A 19,276-nucleotide genomic window follows, 5' to 3' on the forward strand; every position below is an offset into this window, starting at 1 on the left:
TCAATATGTCTGTTAAATATTTGCTAATGTTCATTCAGTGAATGCGTGTCATGTTCTATATTTAATGTACAATGATCATAATTCAAGGCGAGGACGTCACAGATAAATGCCCCTTTCCAGTAGAATTTAGCATTGGATTTGGAATAGATTAAGTATTTTAAATGGGTCCCATAAAATTATTATTTTTTTTTTTTTTTATTTTTTTTTTACTGTTTTCTGAAGGTTGGTTTCTCTTTAGACTAGTCGGTTACAAAACTTCCGTTTAAACGACAGTCAAATTAGTCATAGCGCACATCCCTAATTCGGACACCATACTCATTTGACGTACTGCTTTAAGCATGCTATATACAGTCGTAGGCAGGTAAGCATATTCAGACACAGGGATAAAACTAGCTGATTTTCCTTAACTCTACGAATCTAAAAATGAGTTCCCTCTAGAATGTGTGAAATAATGCATTTTATGGAAAAATAACTGTCATTCCCTTTAGTTAATTTTGTTAGTTTTATTATGTATCATTTACATGTATTACAGAATTATTTAGAGCAATTGTCTTATTCAGAGATTCGTTGCTCACTAGCATTGAGCTGAAGCAGTTGGGGGCGTCACTGCACCTGCCGTGGCACGTTCCACACATCCTTTTGTGTGTACGGAAATAGTCAGTGTACACTAGAGGCAACAAGATCACAAGCAAAGTTTACCACTTATCACATACTGTGTAAATTGTCCCTTACCATGATTCACTGTAAGAGTAACACACTTTTAGCATTGTACAATGTACAGTAAATGCAAATTTAAGCCAAAACACACGTGTGTTCATTTTTCAGCAGTGATCTTTACAGTAAAACTGCTGTCAGAGGTTATGCATGACTGCATCAGTTATGAAGTGGTCCTTGTGTTGAGTTAATGAGGTCTGAGAGGTTGTGTGAAACTCTTCTCATGAGGGAGCCGTTTAAATGTCATGGAATACTCAGAGGACAAATATTGCCAGTAAGATACTTATGAGAAGCAAATTGAGTTGTCTGCCATCAAGGGCATATGAAAATAGAAATTTCAGGACAATGAACAGTGAGATCCCAAAATTATATTTTTATCCGGTGGCTATTCCCCCTAGCAGCCAATATGGAAGTTGTGCACTGATCAATAATTATTTAATGAAAAAGACAGTCTGCCTTTTTTCTTCGGTCTCAACCGTGTCACCATGGACCCATGTGAATATTGATATTCTGAATTATACGTGACATTACTTTCACACGGACCATTTTTGAGCAACCTGCTGTACCTGTGTAGCAATGAGGTAAAGCAGCTCCCCTAGTGGTGGAATCAAGCACTGTTTCAGTTTGCTGCTCCTGAAGTTCTCTCGGATCAGCTCTGTGAACATGGTCACTGCCTGAGGAACAAATCAAAAGCACAAATTTATTGTTATAAATTAGCTTTAAATATACATTTTAGTATTCATTTATTATAGCTAATAAATAATGTAGTCGTTTGGCTTTTGTTTTTTTTTACATTTTCTATTATTTTGCATAGTTAAATAAAAGCACTAACATTAAAGCTGTGTCCAATTCACGGGGTCCCTTCACAGTGTTCACAGCTCCCTACACTGAGAAGGGGATATCTCTAGGACCAAATACATTCATACGGAATGCCCAACAAATTCATTAAACAACCGGAGTACATGTTTGTGTAGAGTTACATACAGTACTTACGGTATGTTTCTAAATAAATACAAGTATATTATTAATTAAAATATTCCTTATCTATAAAGGTATTTAATAAATCAATGTGAATTTAAATAAAATATATTTTCCAGTAATATAAATTCATTTATAATGCTTGAAAACCCTTCATTTAGAAATAAATAATGCATGAGATACAGTGTGGTGCAAACGTCCACTAATCAAAATGCTTCTATTTTGCACTTTAAAACGCAATACAAAACATTTCAATATATATTATAGTATCAGCATAACAAAGGTTCAAAATGTACAAGAATTGTACAATCTCTTATGTATTTGGTATGTCCCCCTTTTGCTTTAACGACAGCATGCACTCAAACTGGCATGAATTTCAAAAGTTGTTTAAAACCTGATGATCCATGTTATCCCAGCATGATTTGAGAATGTTCCAGAGAGCATCTTTGGTGCATTTGGAATATTCTCAAAGCAAGCTGGGATAACATAAAATATCAGGTTTGGAACAACTTCAAACAACTTTTGGAGTCTATACCAGCTTATGCGCATGCTGTCATTAAAGCAAAATGGGTCATATTAAACACAAAAGAGATTAGGAACATTCCATGTACATTTTCAATCTTTTACTGATATTGTTATGCTAATAATATTATCTGTAATAAAAAAAATAAAAAATATTTGCATTAAATTTGAATCAATAGAGTGCAAAATAGAATAATGTTCTTTAGTAAACTCAGACCCCACTGTCTCTCATGCACTTTATCCTCAAACACACACCTGCCATGTAATCCCTACTTCTAAATTAAGCTGAATAAAAATGCCAACGCCTCAACTCATTTTCAACATATTTATTTTAGCCAAGTTTTATGTAGTACTGAAGTGGTGTGCAATGACTAGGGAGTACATTTCTTTCTCCACATCTCCTGAAGTGATACACTGATGCAAACTTGTGATGTGACCTTCAGATTAAGCATCTACCCTCCTTACTAGGGATGTTAATGTATAATCGATGATTGATTATTGATTGATTAAGCTTTTCGACTGTCGATAAATCAGTTTCAGCACAAATGCATTCAGTAATCATGCATGTAGTAATCATACCAGCAGATAGCAAGTAGGTATAGCTGCAGGCTGGAGACCTCCAGATGGGGCGGGGTTAGTCCAAAAGGGTGTTGCATCAACTCCAAAAGGGGTCATCACTTCCACACACGGTTAGGGTTAGGGAAAGGTTTAGGTTAGGGGCTCCCTATACCTTTGCTGGCGGTTTGGAGCTCACGCCCCTTTTTGGGGCTCTGCCTGCAGCTATATCCTTCTCGCAGATAGAGAAAAGACTATCTAGACAGTCATCCCCCGGGTCCCACTAGAAGGTGCACTGCCGCTTGTGTGCTGCATGTCACGTCCTTTCAACAACACAGAATAAAAAACACAGATGCGTATCCATAACTTCCTTCACTTTGTTTCTCTATAGGTGAACATTACGTTTACTGCATAAACTGAGGTTTTTGCTTATTTACACTGTTTACCCCTAATCCTAAACCTAACCCTACCCCAACCCTTACCATAAACCCTAACCCTTCCCATACCTCAACCTCAGGAGCAGCAAATGTGAATCTTGTGAGAATTTTGCAGAACAACATGCAGTTACACAATAAGTACAATGTAGTGTATGTATTTTAATGTTAGTACGTAGAAGTTAAAGACACCTAATATAAAGTGGGACCAGGAATTTTCCTTTTCAAGTTTACATTAGAACGGTTAGTCAGTCAAAAATCAAACTTTGTATAAATAAAGCTTTGAAGAAAAATATGTGTTTTGTATTTTTTGAGTTTCAAGCTGTTCACCATGTAGTTTACTATTGTTATTTTTGATGATTTAATGGTTAATCGATTTTCATTCATTAACGTTAACGATTGTCAGTTAAGAAATTGTCTTAAAATTTGCAATCCTACACTTTGGAATCTCACTAAAGATGGCTGAACACCTACAGTAGCAAGTGGAACCTACCCTAACAGTCTCTCTGTACTTTTAAGGCAAGGACACACACAGAGCTCTGATCTTCGGCATTAGCATTTTATTATATTCGGTCTCTCTGAATGCTCAGATGAGTAAGTGTATATGCCTCTCTCTCTAAAGACGTTCTCTCAGTAGGGTGCAATGCAAATTGGCCTTCTGAAGCACTGTGGCCCCATGACTGTTGAAGTCTCATAAGTGATGACTTTGCAGTGAACAGATGTTGGCGGCTGTGTTTGATGAGTCTTGGCAGCGAGAAATACAGAGGAAGAAACAAACAAGTCTAAACTACCTTATTCAGCCCTGCAGATGCAAAGTAATTCCTCCTCTAAAACACATCATCATCATCATCATCAACAAACACATACACACAAATTCTCCTTCTAGAGTACACTGCTATTATCCACACACATATAAACACACATACATAGGCTATCCTGCTTTTGAAAACATCATTGTCATCATTGACACACACAGATACCCTGTGGTGTTGGGCTGGGTATTAGTGGGTTTATGCTGTGCATAGGTGGCATGGTGGAGAAGAACACAGAGCACTGAGCAGCACTGCAGGATTCCCTTGTTCAATCCACTGACCTGAAATCAGGTTTGGGTTTAAAGGGATGATGCTTACCCATGTGTTCCAAACCCATATGGCTTTCTATCTTTCGTGGAACACAAAACAAAATGTTCTCACTGAGGCTTTCATTTTCCCTAACATTTCATTGTATTCCATGGAAGAAAAACAACATGAGGGTGAGCAAATGATGGCCGCATTTTCATTTTTGGGCGAACTATCCCTTTAAGACAAAAATCAAGGAACTGAAGATTAGTGAGTCAGATCCTAGGTCTAGCTGGCTCAATTTTAAACATGTGTATTAACCATAATTAATACTGCACTGTGCCACTAGTTTGTGTCCTTAGAAAAGGACCTCATCTTTAACACAAACAAGGATAATCCAAAACTCCATCTCTCTTTTTTTTTTTTTTGTCTTAAATATTTCATTTACTCATTGTAATCATGATTTCCACTTTAATGGGGACTTATGATAAAGGAACAGCTGTCTTTGTGTATATATCTGCAGTTCGTTAGCTCTGAACACCTAGATAGTAAAATGCGTGAGGGTTTCACTTCATCAGGCCATGCATATTAATTAATAATACATCTCATTAAGATGTTTCATATTTCAGGAGCAGAATGAAATTCAGTCTGTGATAATCAGAAATAACATACCACAGGTTTCTCTTAGTTTGAAATATTCTTCTACATTGCCGCTCATGTTGTCATTATGCATTCATTTGTAATATGCTTGGGTAAAAATATAGGTTTTTCGATTAATCGCGATCTTTATTTGAATGATCCCGATATTTTTTCTTAAAATTCCAAGATCTATCTTTTTATTTTACTTTAAAGCTGACGTGAGTTTTGGTTGTGACTTTGGTTGTGCTCGTCATTGTAACTTTATTATATTTGTGCATAACTTTACAATAATGCATAACCTTGCTAATATTTGCTTAAAAATATTTTCTTAATTGACCTAATTAACTACATATTTACATATTGTTATACAATAATTTTGTGCAGAAAGACCTATTTCTTTTACACAATCTGCTTCCATAATCAGGCGTGCATGTGTAATGTTTAGTTTTCAAACATTTCTTTCAATATAAAAGCTTCCAGGATAAGTGAAGACAGTGGAGGCCCTGTGTATGATCCTGCTAATTACAAGCATTCATTGAATATTACGAGGTTCAACATGTCATCACACAGCGCAAAATGAGACGTTTAGAAGATGTGTTTTAGGGACATTCACCAATAAAGCAGAGGTCTGTTCTTTACTCCCAAAATTGATAACGGTGACAATAATGCTGCGTGTGCGGTGCTACGCAACATGACGTGCTGGCGAGAGCACCATTGGGTGTCAGATAGGAAGAGGAGACAAGGATTAGCCAATATAGACTGACAATTTTAAAGCAGTTATTTACTTTTGTCTTCTCTCTCTGATTTTAATTTATACAGTTGTCTGCATCAATCATGCCACCACTTTGCTGTTATCAACTAGTCCACACAAATAACTTTTTTTGCTAATTAATCTATTCATCCATTTATATCTATTTTATGCATTTCGTTGTTATTATTATTATTATTAGACTTGTCTGTTAAAATTAAAATAAATAAAACATAGGTATACTGATATTAAAGTTTTAGCATAAAGTGTAGCCATAGGTGTTTAAATTCAGGTGTAATTTCACGTTTGTCCTACAGGTGTCTGCATAAGTCTGTGCTTTCAATGCTCTTAGCACTGTACGATTACTCCAGAGCACTTGTATATCTACAAGCATTTTCAAGTACCACTTAAGTTAAGATGCTTTTGGGAAACGGACTGCAAAACTAAGATGAATTGTAAGATAGATTCTACAATCTACTTAGGCTTATGATGCTTTTGGGAAATGAGGCCCAGGGCTGTGCGTGATATGTTTTATTTCTAGCGCTTGGAAAATCCACAAATGACACCTATTATCAGCACTGGAACAAATAACATGTAAAATGAGTCTGATCTTTGCTATCGCAAAATCTCGGGCGCTCAAACTTTACGCATGGTCATGGACATTGTCAGGGTCGAGCTAAAGCTCCCTCTGCACTGTGCATGTGGCCACGCTCAAGAGCCGGAAACACATTTGTTAGCGCTGCACGCAATAAAAAGAAAAAATAGGTGACTAATTAAAAAGAGAGACATTATTCTGTTTTCCTACAATTCTGTGAGTATCCACATGCTTGACTTATAGACAACGAGCTTAAAGATGTTGAGCTTTTGACTCAGAAACACTGAATTCAGCAAATTTAATAGAGAAACATTATGCAAAGTATTCCTCTATAGCAGAGGTGCCCAAACTTGTTCCTATGCAGGGACAAAAATCAAACTTGATTGAGGGCAGTGGGCCAAAAGTAAACGTTGCATATATCAAACTGTATTATTAAAATTAAATATTAATACTGCAAAACACAGAACTCTAAAATCATCAATTGTCCTATACTTGCACAATGCTGAATTGATTTCAATATAATTTTATGAATGTTGTGTCTCTTTCTCATTTGTGAGTCACTTTGAATAAAATGTCTGCTAAAAAAGTAAGTGTCTCTTAAAACATAGTTACTGTCTCTTTAAGAACAGTGCATCTCCTCTCATTGAACACACAGTAGTTCTGTGCAGTTTTGGAGGGATGAAGATACAATGGCATGACGTAATACTATCAAGTAGGATATTTTTTTTATTTGTGACAAAGAAGATATTAAAGATATTTCTTATCATAGACCTAGGCTACACATTGTCCTGGATTTCATTCAGTATTACCATTTATTAGGAATGCCAAATGTAATAGGATTATTTCATTTATCAATGCAAGTGTTTTTGCGTAGTTAATGCATTTAGCCTACTTACTTTTATTTGGTATCAAAACTGTTTTTCTGTTGTGATATCAAAAACTTGAATTGTACTTTTGCTTCTTTTCTTAAGAGGTGATGGATTAAGGCTGAATGCATTACATTATGAAAGGAAATAAAAGCTATGGGTTTTAGTCAGAGTAAGAAGATGAAATATGAAGAAATAGTTTAATGCATTACTGTTTTTGTCTAGCTGGCAGGGCAGAAAAGGGATTTTTGAGAGTCCTGGTCTGTTCAATTATAGTGTGTGTCATAATGTTGTGCGGTGTTTGGAGTGAATGGAACCGTTGTTTATATTGAAATGCTCCCTCACCTGACTTTATCAAGCATGCTTCAAGGGTGCACATCAGTGGTCACATTCACGCGGATATGAAATGCTGCACAATGTATAGTGCGTTCAAGCCATTTTTCATTTCGGATGACTGTACGCACTGTTCCGAGAGTCCACCTAATTACCTGTCATTTCTTGACACTGCTTCATTTCCCGCTCTGTTTTAAACCAACTAGGTTCAGTCTGGCGGTATTCAATGCACACCTCCGACTTTGGAGCTGGCCAATCATAGTGAAGATTTTGGGGTGGCACCTGGAGAATCCTTGGAGAGAACTTTCAGACAGCAATTATTTAAAGGTCATTGAAGTATGCATATACATTTTAAAAAATTAAATCACTTATACTCTCTACTTTTCAAATAAGCTATAGTTTCTGTAATGCAAAAAAAAAAAAAAAAAAAAAGTTAAACAAAAAGATTCATTAAAAACGAAGAGCTGCATCAATGCCATATTTTTTCTTTCTTTCTTTTTTTCTCCTCATGTCATCTATGACAAGGCAGGCCAAATCAAAGGTCATCACGGGCCAACTTTGGCCCGCGGGCACTAGTTTGGGCACCTCTGCTCTACAGGCTATTCATATTAGTAGTCGACAGATAAGGGGTTTTCATTGGTCTATTCTTAAACCAGTACAATGAATGTTAATAAATTTTTTTTTTACATTTATTATATTAGTGTTTACAAAGCAGGAAATAAAATGTATTAAGGAAATTATATAATTAATTGTATACTAATATGAATATTAATTAAAAAAAATTTTTTTTTTTAAATATCAAAATGTGTTTTGGATAGGGGACTGGTTATTTTGCATTCCCTTACGTTAAAGTTGCTATTGCTACTTGTAAAAATCTGAACAGTCTGAGACAGTATGCCCATGGAAAACCCACAGACAAACCCACATGGCAAGCATGACGCATATTGCAACAGAAATGGTAAGAGCTGTAAGAAAATCCATTGTGACTGGCTTGCTGCAATGCAGCTCCTGTGAGACAGGGGTGCACAGGTTTTAATCAGTTAATCAGGTAACAAAGGTTTGTTTAGAGATTACTAGGCTGCAACTATGAGCACCTTTGAGGAAGAACAAGTTGAAAAAACAATTTAATTTTTTATTATATTTGCCAAAGCTTGCAAAGTTTATGGCATTGAGTTTTAGAAAGAAATTATACAGTTTGAAGCAGATTAAGTGAAGATTTGAACCAGCTACCAGTTTGTTGCATGACATACCACAGCAATTAATAAAAGTAATAATACAACATTTGACCATTAAAAAAAAAAGAAAAAAAAAAACCTTATAGTCAGTCTGTGCAGACCTACACCTGTTGTAACATCAGTTAACTGTGTGAACTGATGTTTACATTACTGCTCTAACATCATACATTCTTTTAGTTTCCGTATCAGAAATATGTTTGGTGAGGGGAGGGGGGCCTCCAACATTAATTTTGCCTAGAGCTTCTTAATGTCTAGAACCAGCCCTGTTTCAAACTACCAGTACCTCAACCATTTAGGCAACTTAATTGCTTTTGTGGGTTTGAGGAGCTCAGATAAAAGTAAATGTTGAATCAAATGTCTGGTCGTGGAATTTTAAGTTTACATTCCAAATAATATCAACAGAGAGAGACAAACGACAGAAGAGGTGGGGAATTACCATGGCGGACGTATTGTGGTGATCTGACGAAGCTCTCAGGATCAATATTATTTCCAAACCCTGTCAAACTGTGTCTTAGCCATCCAGCGGGCAGAGCGAGGGAGAAACAGAGTGCCCTTGATCCTCTCTCACTTGTTTCCAATCACACTGATAACTCTTGTGTGCCACTTAAAATTAAACTCTGAAATATTCACTCCCTCTGGCACAAGGCGCTGCAGATGGCGATGCCTTTATGCACTGACAGAATCTGGATTTTTAATACATTTTGCAATGAAATATATATATGGAAGAAGTAACTTTAAAAAGACTTTCCAGAAAATGGTTTTCCCTCCAATAAATAAAATAAAAATGAAACCTGCGTATCCCTGTTGTAACTTCCTTTAGATGGCTCTGCTGTAATTCTTCATGGAGTGTAAATGGGATTGGTCAAGGGAACTACTGTCAGGCTGTGAATTTAGGCTAGGGGCACGGGGAATTGCCGATGCCAAGGACAATGATTAATTTACTACTTCATTAGACTAGTGCTCAAGTAATCATGGAGAACACAGACACAGAGGGCCTCAGTGATGATTAGAGAGCTAACAGAACGACAGCGGGGAGAAAATGACTTAGTGAATGGGGGGTGAGAAAGCAAAAGAGAGAAAAAAACTTTTCCGCTACCTGTAATTCTGTAATTTCCTGCCTCCTGCATCAATCCCCTGTGCGACATCTATTTATAGAGGCTTTTATCATTGCCATGACAACGAATTAGACCAAGCTTCTTTTAGATGTTGGATACTGCCTATGGGTGAAACTTAGCTATAAGGGTACTCTTATTTTCAAGCTTTCAGCTCCCACAGAACCTTTAAACATCAATAATGCCAGTCAATACAACAGAGTACATCCATCCTACGACCTCCTCTCTAGAATAAATATCTGCCAAATTTACAATTAGTCCAATAAATGATCTAGGAAACTGCCTGTGCCCAAGCGTTAGGCCCTCTAGATTGTCTAACCACCATAAGAAAGCTTTTCTGCTTTTCTCTCGCCAAAGAAAGAGAAGCACGGAGCAAAATCGCCACGACAGCATCGGCTCAGACAAAAAACACCCGTAGAGAACCCTGAGCTCTTCTTCAATACCAACCCAATGAGGCCAGATTAGCGGGAAACCATGGTGGATTTTTCTGAGAAGCTACAGAATTTGAGCCTGTTTGTAAAAACGCTCATTCAGAATCAAAATATAAGCATCGGTAGAATATGACGGACGGCCATTTTGTGCCACTGTCCACATGCAGTCCTGGTAGTGCAGTGAATTTCCCCATTAACAAATAGGAGGGAGAGTTGGTAGCAGAATGCAAGACAAACCAGTGTAAAACCAAAGATCTGGAGTGACAGCATTTGAATCCCCCTTATTTGAGTGGAAAGTGTGAAAGAGTGGAGCACAAGCAAAACCAGCAATGCTACAGTGACACCTGCTGTTTCTCATTTTCAAACACAAACTGTTTCAGATCATTTGTGATCACAGCCATCTTGCATTCAACACACACAGATCTCACCTCTGTGATAGGAACGTCCTCTCTGAGCTCTGTGCAGTGGGAAGCCAGCAAGCCAATGACTCTCATCACTTTGCTCCTTCTAAAACACAAATTTTAACATAATAAATCAAACACATGACCCTCTTTTAGCAGTGTTTTCATTAAAGCTGTTTTGCATTGTAATTAGCTGAAAATATCAGGTATTAACATTTTCATGCTCTGCCTCTGTACTAACTTACCTTTTTAGCTGACTTCCCCTAGGCCGCTTAAAGAGGCACTCAGTAACTTTTTTTGTTAGTGTCATTTGGACTAACAGTGACACCTAGTGGCGTGGATGCAGCATCTTTCAAAATCAATAGTTTTCAGTTTCAGATGCCATTATAGGAATTTAGTATTCACAGTCACCCATGATTAATTTAATCTATGAGTGAAAGTGTCAAATAACAGGGCAGTTAATGAGATTAAGCGAGTAGTATTTGGCTGGTCATGTGATTCTAACATGGAAGCCCCCATGTGCGGACCCTCTCCATATTGAAGAAAACAGCTTTTATAAGGTTATTGATCTGACAACAGTCCTCATTTCATGGGAGTATTCATGATTTTATACATATGTTTCAAAATTACAATTAATTTCTTTTGGAGTAAAACTTTTTTAATGAGGAAAAATTAGTGTGGAGTGCACCTTTTCACCCAAAAATAAAGTTCACCCTAATATCACTCCAAACACGTATGACTTTTTTTTCTTTCATGAATGCAAAAGAACAGAGTCTCTGGGCTGTTGAGCTCCAAAAAGGACAAAAAACAAAACAAAAAACACCATAAAACTACCAACAGTCAATACAATTTGTGTACAATATTCTATGTCTTCTAAAAGTGTACGATCACTTTGTGTGATGAAATCAAATTAACTGTGACACCCAAATCAATTATTGCAACTGCGGTGCATGTTGGACGTCACGTCAGTTACATCTGACTTCATTAGTTCTTGTCTTGTGAGCAAACATCATGTCGCCATCTAATGTGATGCACTATTTTATTATGTGTAATAATATGTTGAAGTTTGGGAGGATTTAAAATGTTACTGACTTGCAGAGTAATTTAAGCTTCTGAGTGAATGTGTCCATCATATTGATAGTTCTCATGCTATGCTAGTTTATTAAAAGATCCTGCGTTGTGAAATCTACCTTTTCAGGTTCTCAAGTCTTTCAGACTTTAAATGCTGTAGTCACAAAATTTGCATCATCAATGAGACCTGAGAGTGAAAAGACAAATTAAAATTTCGATCATATGGCTAAAGCAGACTTTGTATTTAGCGCACGAGCCATATCAATGACTTTCAATAGGATTAAATGGTGTCTTTTTGTACTTTAAGGAAGTTGAAAGCACAAAGTCACTATTCACATTCATTATATTGCAAAAAGCAACGTGAAAGCATTATAAAAATAATAATTTCCTTTTGTGTTCCATGAAATAAAAAAAGTAATATGGTTTAAAGCAATATTAGGGTGAGTAAATAATGACATAATGTTTTACATTTTTGGTTTTAAAGAGTGTATATGCTGTTATTTAGAGCTACATAACAATAAAGGTGTCTTATCCATGGCTTGGTGACTGTAGAGTGGAGATAGAGGCTGTAATCCAGTGAGGGGCCAGTGAGACACGTCATTCCTTTCACTCACAGCCACAGGGACAAAGAGGAGAGAGACAGGCAGGGTATCTCTACAAGCAGACACTTTAAGACTGTAGCACCATCTGAGAATACTACACATCCTTTCATGGTGTTGTGTTTTAAATTCAGTTAAATGTACATATGGAATCTTTATAAATAGTTAACACTACACAGTTGCACAGATGATGAATCTGACTGATGAGTAATACTATGTAAAAATTAAAATTTTAGGTCTTTGTAAAGTAATAAAACTGTAAATTCCAAGAATAAACTATGGCAGGGTGGCACTCACACATCCCAGTTCGGAGCATGTCGCATCTGCTGAACAAGCACAGGGAACTGCGAGAGAGAGAGAGAGAGAAAGGAACAGAGAGAGAGAAAAGGTGATAAGGTTGGTTTAACTTTGCACAACTTGTCACACATTAAATAGCTTTGGAATCTCCATTAGCAGGGACCTCATGTATAAAACTTTGCATAAATTTCATACTAAAAGTGTGCATATGCACAAAACCTGCACAAAGTTCCCTTATAAATCACAGTTAGATGAAGACTGTGCGTACATGCACGTTCTTCATTCTCCACCCCGTCTCGTCACCAAATCAACCATATTTGGAGCTTAAAACACCTGTTTTTACTATGCAAAACCTCATCTACATATACTGTAATTACCATATGCACATTGCCATGCAGACACATGATACTGCTGCATTTAACTGTGCGAGAAACTATAAAAATAGAAGATAAAACAGACTGAAGCCTGAAGAATAGACACTGCTGCTAAAAATCCATTTCATATTTGTCTTATTCTATTGTAAACTCCCTAAACATCCTTTAAACAATATAAATTTACCTGAGAAATATAACTGTACATTAAGAATGCATTAAAGCTGATGTTATTTCTGTAACACTAGCGGCACTGAAAATAAACATTTTTAAAACAGCTTTCCGAATACACCCCTCATCTTCTGTTCTTAAAACTGTCAGATAGTCCCGCAACTCGCACATTAATTGAGTAACATTGTTGGGGAGGTCTAAGCAGGTCGCTCAAAACAAATGGAGGAATTGTATAGTGCCACAGAGACACAGTGTTTACAGTTTGAGAAAACTGACCTATAAATGGCTTACTTAGTTGTCTCTGCATAAGCTGGGATAGAAGAAAGTATTTTAACACTAAAAAAGTTAAATCAGCTTTAAGCAGAAACCTAACTTACACAATTTTGCTTCTGAGGCAATAAAAAAAAATCAAATCCTTAAAAGTAATATTTTATAAGCAAAACAAATTGATACTTTTGCAGTTCGCAACCTTTGTTCAAATAAATACAATGTGCAATGTGTAAGCATCTTTTGTTTTATATTGTATTTTTTTAAAATATTTTTCAGTATCATGAATGGGTTTGTCATTGCGTTTTGCATCGGGATTATCGATAAATGGGGCAGCAGGAAGGACATTTTCTGCCTATGTTGTGCAGTACTGGATGTGTGTGCGGCTGTACAGTACCATATTTCAGATAAAACATATTCAGACAGCTGACCACCAGTTTTGTAATGGTCTGTATGACTACTAAATTCGTCTGTTTTACCAGGTCGTTCCATGTCAGTCAGAGTCAAATGCACATCACAGATCATTTTTATTTGAATGTTGTCTTTAACTCAGAACATAATTTCTGTAATAGAACATAATTCCAAGCGAATGGCTATTGGGAATCGAAAATATCATGATCCAAGAAATCTTTGCTGTCATTAAAAGAACATTCAAGATGCCATGGGAAAATCATTCATCCATTACCAATATTTCTTTTTAACAGTTTAAATTTTAATGGATTTTCAATTGTGTTAAATACAGCCTTATATCGGCTGCATAACAGTTACTTCTGATTCGAGTGCTGAACTCCATACTTTTTTATTTCAAATGTGGTTTATTAAAAGCTGAGTTTATGATCAGTCTGTTCAGTTCATGGTTTGGTCAGTTAACACACACCAGTAAGAGAGTGTGTACGCACAATCAAGTGTGTGCGGACGGTGCGCACATTTATGGCAAGTTTTTTTTTTTTTTTTATTCCAATGTGTGTGTGGGAAATTGAGTATGCTCATTTCAATGCCCATTTTGTGCATAAGCAATGTTTATACATCATGTCCCAGGACTATGCAAGTATGAAAGAGAGATGTTCAGTCTTTGAACATTGGTATATTTTTGCACTATGCATGTATGCTATGTTTTAAAGTCCCTTATGTCACAGTGAGAAGGTAGAGACATCACATACAGATGAATCTGGCAATGGTAGCGGGACACCTGGTGGCCAGAACAGGAATGTCCAGATTTAGAAATTAAATCTTAAAGGTGAAGTGTGTAATATCTGTGCCACTGACGTCACCAAATAAAAAAGCTAGAAAGCAAGATCCTACCACCCCAAACTCATGACATTGTTTGCGGCAGTGTTGCTGTGTCGGGCTGGTCAGGATGCTCAAACAAAATAAATCTTCTGATAGCACCACAGAGCTACAGTGTTTCGGGGGACTCAACCTATTTATAGCTTACTTATAACATGTATATGCATATTAAGCTGGGATAGGAAAAAGTACTTTAACAAGAAAAAGAATCTCACACTTCACAAACGATTCAAAATTTAAAAATCAAAACTGAAGAAAAAAAAAACAGAACAGAAAGGACACATACAATTTATACTTGCTTATGGTTAAACGGGGAAAATGTATCTTATTTAACATACAATTAAGTAGGTACCATTAAATTCCTCCATGTTTCCTTTGATTAGAGTCTCCATTGATGAAAGCACAGAAAGAGGAAGCTCATTTTCAGACTGAGGCGAGGACAGCAGGAGACACCCATTCCTCAGCCCACAGACTATTGTTCTACTTCCCTCATTAGAAAACCCACCCATTCCTAGTCACCTAAACATCTCATAAAATCAGCTGAAGTCAGATCTTCATCACTTGGAAAGGTGTTAGAGCTTTACTGTTTACTGAAGAAGTATTTTTATTTTATTTTATATATATATATATATATATATATATATATATATATATATATATATATAAAAAAATGTATCCAATTTAAAAAGCACACCATGAGACAAAATCACAAAATATAGTGTAGACTGTATAATTTTTTTCATTTTGTTTTTATTAAAAACAATTATGACACCAGTGTCTCTTCAATAACAGTAAAGAACATCACATGATTTGAGAATGTTCCAAAGAGCATATTGTGGGCTTCAATAGAAGCAAGGAAATCTTACCTTTCAAACAGAGGACTTAACATGCTAAATGTTAAGTGACCAAGATATACTGTAGAATCTTAAATATTTGTTATTCAATTTACATTATTTATTATTATTATTATTAATTTTTTTCAAAGTCCTACAACTTTATTTCCAGGTGTAAAGTTTTCCAAGTGGACTTTGAACCCCACTACATGTGTACAGCAGATACTGTATGCAGGTCTCTCTGAAACAGAGATGAAAGGCTGGGGCGTGTTTTTGCCTCCTATAACAGTTTAACAATTGTTGTAAAAGCATCTTTCAGACAGGTCACTCAGCAGTGCTGGTGGATTTAAGGAATGTGAATGTAGACCTGAGGACTGTGTTGGTCTGGGGCATTTGATGGCAGGACAAGTGAGCTTGCCTTACTGTGGCATGAAACTTTCTGAGAGAACAGCTGTTGATTGTGTGCTATTAACATATCATTCGTTGAGTGTTATGTTAAGGAGATATGCTGCAATACTTGATTTTTGTGCTTCATTTAGGTTATTATTATTACTATTATTATTATTATTATACCTGATAATAGAATATACAGTATGTTTCTCCAAAATCTTTTAACCCTTTAAGCTCAAAGTGTTTTTGAAGATTACCTGTTTCAGTGGCATACCCAAAATTAAAGACTTATAACTTGACAACAAAAAAAAACAAAAACACAAGGAGGCTCAAGTGTTTGGTATTATTGTAAAGAAAATGTTTCACCTTTTTAATGATATAGATTATGATAAATTCTGAGACTCTCAGCCTAAGAAACTGCTAAAATACCACAAAAACTCTTGAGCCAAAAAAATACTTTTTTCTTTTCTCTTATTTTTCTGATTTCACATTATATATCTCAAGGTGTAAATAAGGTGGCTCTGAAAAATGTTTATTTTGTTCCCAATCATGTCAACTGTAACAGAGTAAAATTTTGTGTTGATACGACAAAGAAATTGAAAGTTATAGCATTACAACAAAGAAATGTATCCTAGTGTCCAAAAACGTCTCCAAACAAATAAAACATAATAACTGTGTTTGCATAGCATGCAGACATGATTTTAGTAATGAGATTTCACAGAATGAGTTCCATTCTGTGCCATTTGAGTCATCATTGAGTCTCTGTCATGTACTTGGCGCTATCTCCTGGAGGCCATATGTAACAGTCACCAATCACATGTCTCTCTGCCCAAATATGGATGGCTTTCTGCACCGATCTGTACTCAATCCAATTGGTTTAGTGTTTATTGATGGTACATCATTTCCGATGATGTCATCCGATCCAGGAAAACAAATGCATTTTCAGCCAGATTGCAAAATACCAGATGGCCAGATGTTGTGTGTACATTGTGCTTCGTGTCAATTATTGAATAGTCTGTGCATCTGATTACCTTGTGTGTGGGCTCGTTTGAAAGAAAATCGCCTCCTCTAAGTAATGGTGTGTGATGGCTGTATTCTACTATTTGAGAGCTTTCCAACAACATATGACACATAGCTATTTGAATATTTTGATGTTTTACTGATTACAATAATATCTACAGTGCAAAATTATTCATAAATTATCAAAACAGAACACTTCTGATTTGTCTGCAAATTTCAAAGCACTTGTTCAGTTTGGTCAAAATGCCTAAACGCATTGTAAAGTACATCGATACCTATTTTGTGTTGGTCAAGACTGTAGTTATTAATATTTTGATAATTATAATTTTTTTTTTCTCATGGGCCCGCCCAAGCTTAAAAGGTTAAACTAGAGAAGGGGAACAATTTAAAAGTAAGGAAATGCTAAACAATGACTCTTCCTTCTGGCATAATTTCACTGGGAATTTCAGAACCTGAAAAGGATGTTTTCATGACACGAGACTTTTGATAGAATGTGTATCAGATATGTGTCTTACCAGCTGGGAATGTATGAGGCGTGTGGCCGTCTCTCTGTGGTTGCAGACAGTGCATAGGTAACAGAGCAGGTTGAGTTTAGTGCGTACTGCTGTGGCATTGGCTGATCCGGCACGATCCACTGACTCCAGAACAGCACACACCTGCTGCAGGAACTGAGACCAGTCTTCTAAGCTCAGACAGGACAACCGTTCAGCTGAGGAGAGAGGGAGAGGGAGCTTTTAGCAGTGGTTTATGTGCAATGTGTTAAGTGAAAATTATTTCTGGAAGTAAACAAGCCAAGTGTAAAATATGTGTCAAAAAACATAATTTTCCCAAATCCTTTCTGCAAACTGCATTAAATTGTCACTAACATTAAAGGTGAAGTGTCTAATAACTGAGCCACTAGCGGCACCAAAGAGAGGTGTAAAAAATGATGACTGTTTTAAACAAGATTCTTGAACATTCCCCTCACCTGCCAGTGGTCGGCAAACAGGTATCCTTACCCTAGACTCAAACTCACATTGGTTGAGCCAATGTTGCTACAGTATGTTGGATCACTTAAATAAACGGCAATGCTGACTGCGACATAGAGCCAGTGTTTACACTTTTTGGGGAAATCAATGCACGAATGGATTACAAACAATTTGTCTCTACAAACTGAACTAATATAGGAGCAGGGTCAGAAATTAACCAAGGCTTAACATAAAGTGCCACTGAAAGTAAGAAAAATGGCACTAAAATTCAGAAAGTATGGGCAAAAAATGCTCCTGCAATATATATATATACCGATCAGCCACAACATTAAAACCACCTGCCTATTAATATTGTGTAGGTCCCCCTCATGCCGCCAAAACTGTGCCAACCCGCAACTCAGAATAGCATTCTGAGATGCTATTATTCTCACCACAATTGTACAGGGCAGTTATCTGAGTTACTGTTGACTTTGTCAGTGTGTGAAAATCCCAGGAGATCAGTAGTTACAGAAATACTAAAACCAGCCGTCTGAAACCAACAATCATCCATGCGATTATCTAATCAGCCAAGCAGTGCAGTGCATAAAATCATGCAGATGCGGGTCAGGAGCTCCAGTTAATGTTCACATCAACCATCAGAATGGGGAAAAAATGTGATCTCAGTGATTTGGACCGTGGCATGATTGTTGTTGCCAGATGGGCTGGTTTGAGTACATTAGTTCTTCCCATTTACCTGAATGTGCTGGTACACAAAGCGATTTTGGGTCAAAACGAACAGAAGCAGTCTTTAAAATCTAAAAATAAAACAGAATTATACATGAGCATAATTGTTAGTACTTTAAAACAATGTCATATTCAAACTGGAATAGGGACATACAGTTTAGACTACAGGTCCCTCTTTCAAGCATTTTGCAAACTGGAGTTGGTCTGGAGCTGTATGCAAATCCTGATGGTCACTTTACCTTTGGGTTATCCATGATGGGGGTCACCATGAAGTCACTGTCTGTATATAAAAGGGCTTTAATGCAGGTGTTCAGGTCACTTTGCTCCTCCACCAGGACACTGGACTCCTACACAGCACATGGGCAACACACCCCTCTCTTTTAACACTTTTTACATATCACTATTAAATACTTTTTGCTAATGATATTAGACCTAATGAAATAAAAGTTAATCTCTGTTCCTGAAGTTCTGTGGGTTTGTGAGCAGTAATGAATAAAGTAAAAAGACATGCCAGTGGAAGATTGTAATTTTGCATACAACCAGTAGATGGTGCTGTGGTCAAACAAAAGAGATTTGCTAACATCATTTCTATTGGCAAGCCTGAGACCAACTGTTGAACTAGCATGGTGGGATAAAGTGATGCCTCCCCTTTTAATTG

At 36.6% G+C, this 19,276-nt stretch overlaps 1 protein-coding gene across 1 annotated transcript in view; it reads right to left on the reverse strand.

The window, feature by feature from the left end:
• ulk4 (unc-51 like kinase 4) overlaps positions 1 to 19,276 on the reverse strand; it is a 234,206-nt gene that overhangs the window by 194,789 nt on the left and 20,141 nt on the right. The window contains exons 13-18 of the mRNA XM_051721331.1: positions 18,858 to 18,965; positions 18,629 to 18,689; positions 17,443 to 17,636; positions 12,589 to 12,635; positions 10,649 to 10,727; positions 1,281 to 1,388 (exon numbers count right to left, since the gene is read on the reverse strand). Coding sequence (XP_051577291.1) covers positions 1,281 to 1,388; positions 10,649 to 10,727; positions 12,589 to 12,635; positions 17,443 to 17,636; positions 18,629 to 18,689; positions 18,858 to 18,965 — 597 coding nt within the window. The remainder of the gene's footprint in view (positions 1 to 1,280; positions 1,389 to 10,648; positions 10,728 to 12,588; positions 12,636 to 17,442; positions 17,637 to 18,628; positions 18,690 to 18,857; positions 18,966 to 19,276) is intronic.

This window comes from Myxocyprinus asiaticus, chromosome 16 (genome assembly GCF_019703515.2).
Source record: "Myxocyprinus asiaticus isolate MX2 ecotype Aquarium Trade chromosome 16, UBuf_Myxa_2, whole genome shotgun sequence".
NCBI classification, from domain to species: Eukaryota; Metazoa; Chordata; class Actinopteri; order Cypriniformes; family Catostomidae; genus Myxocyprinus; species Myxocyprinus asiaticus.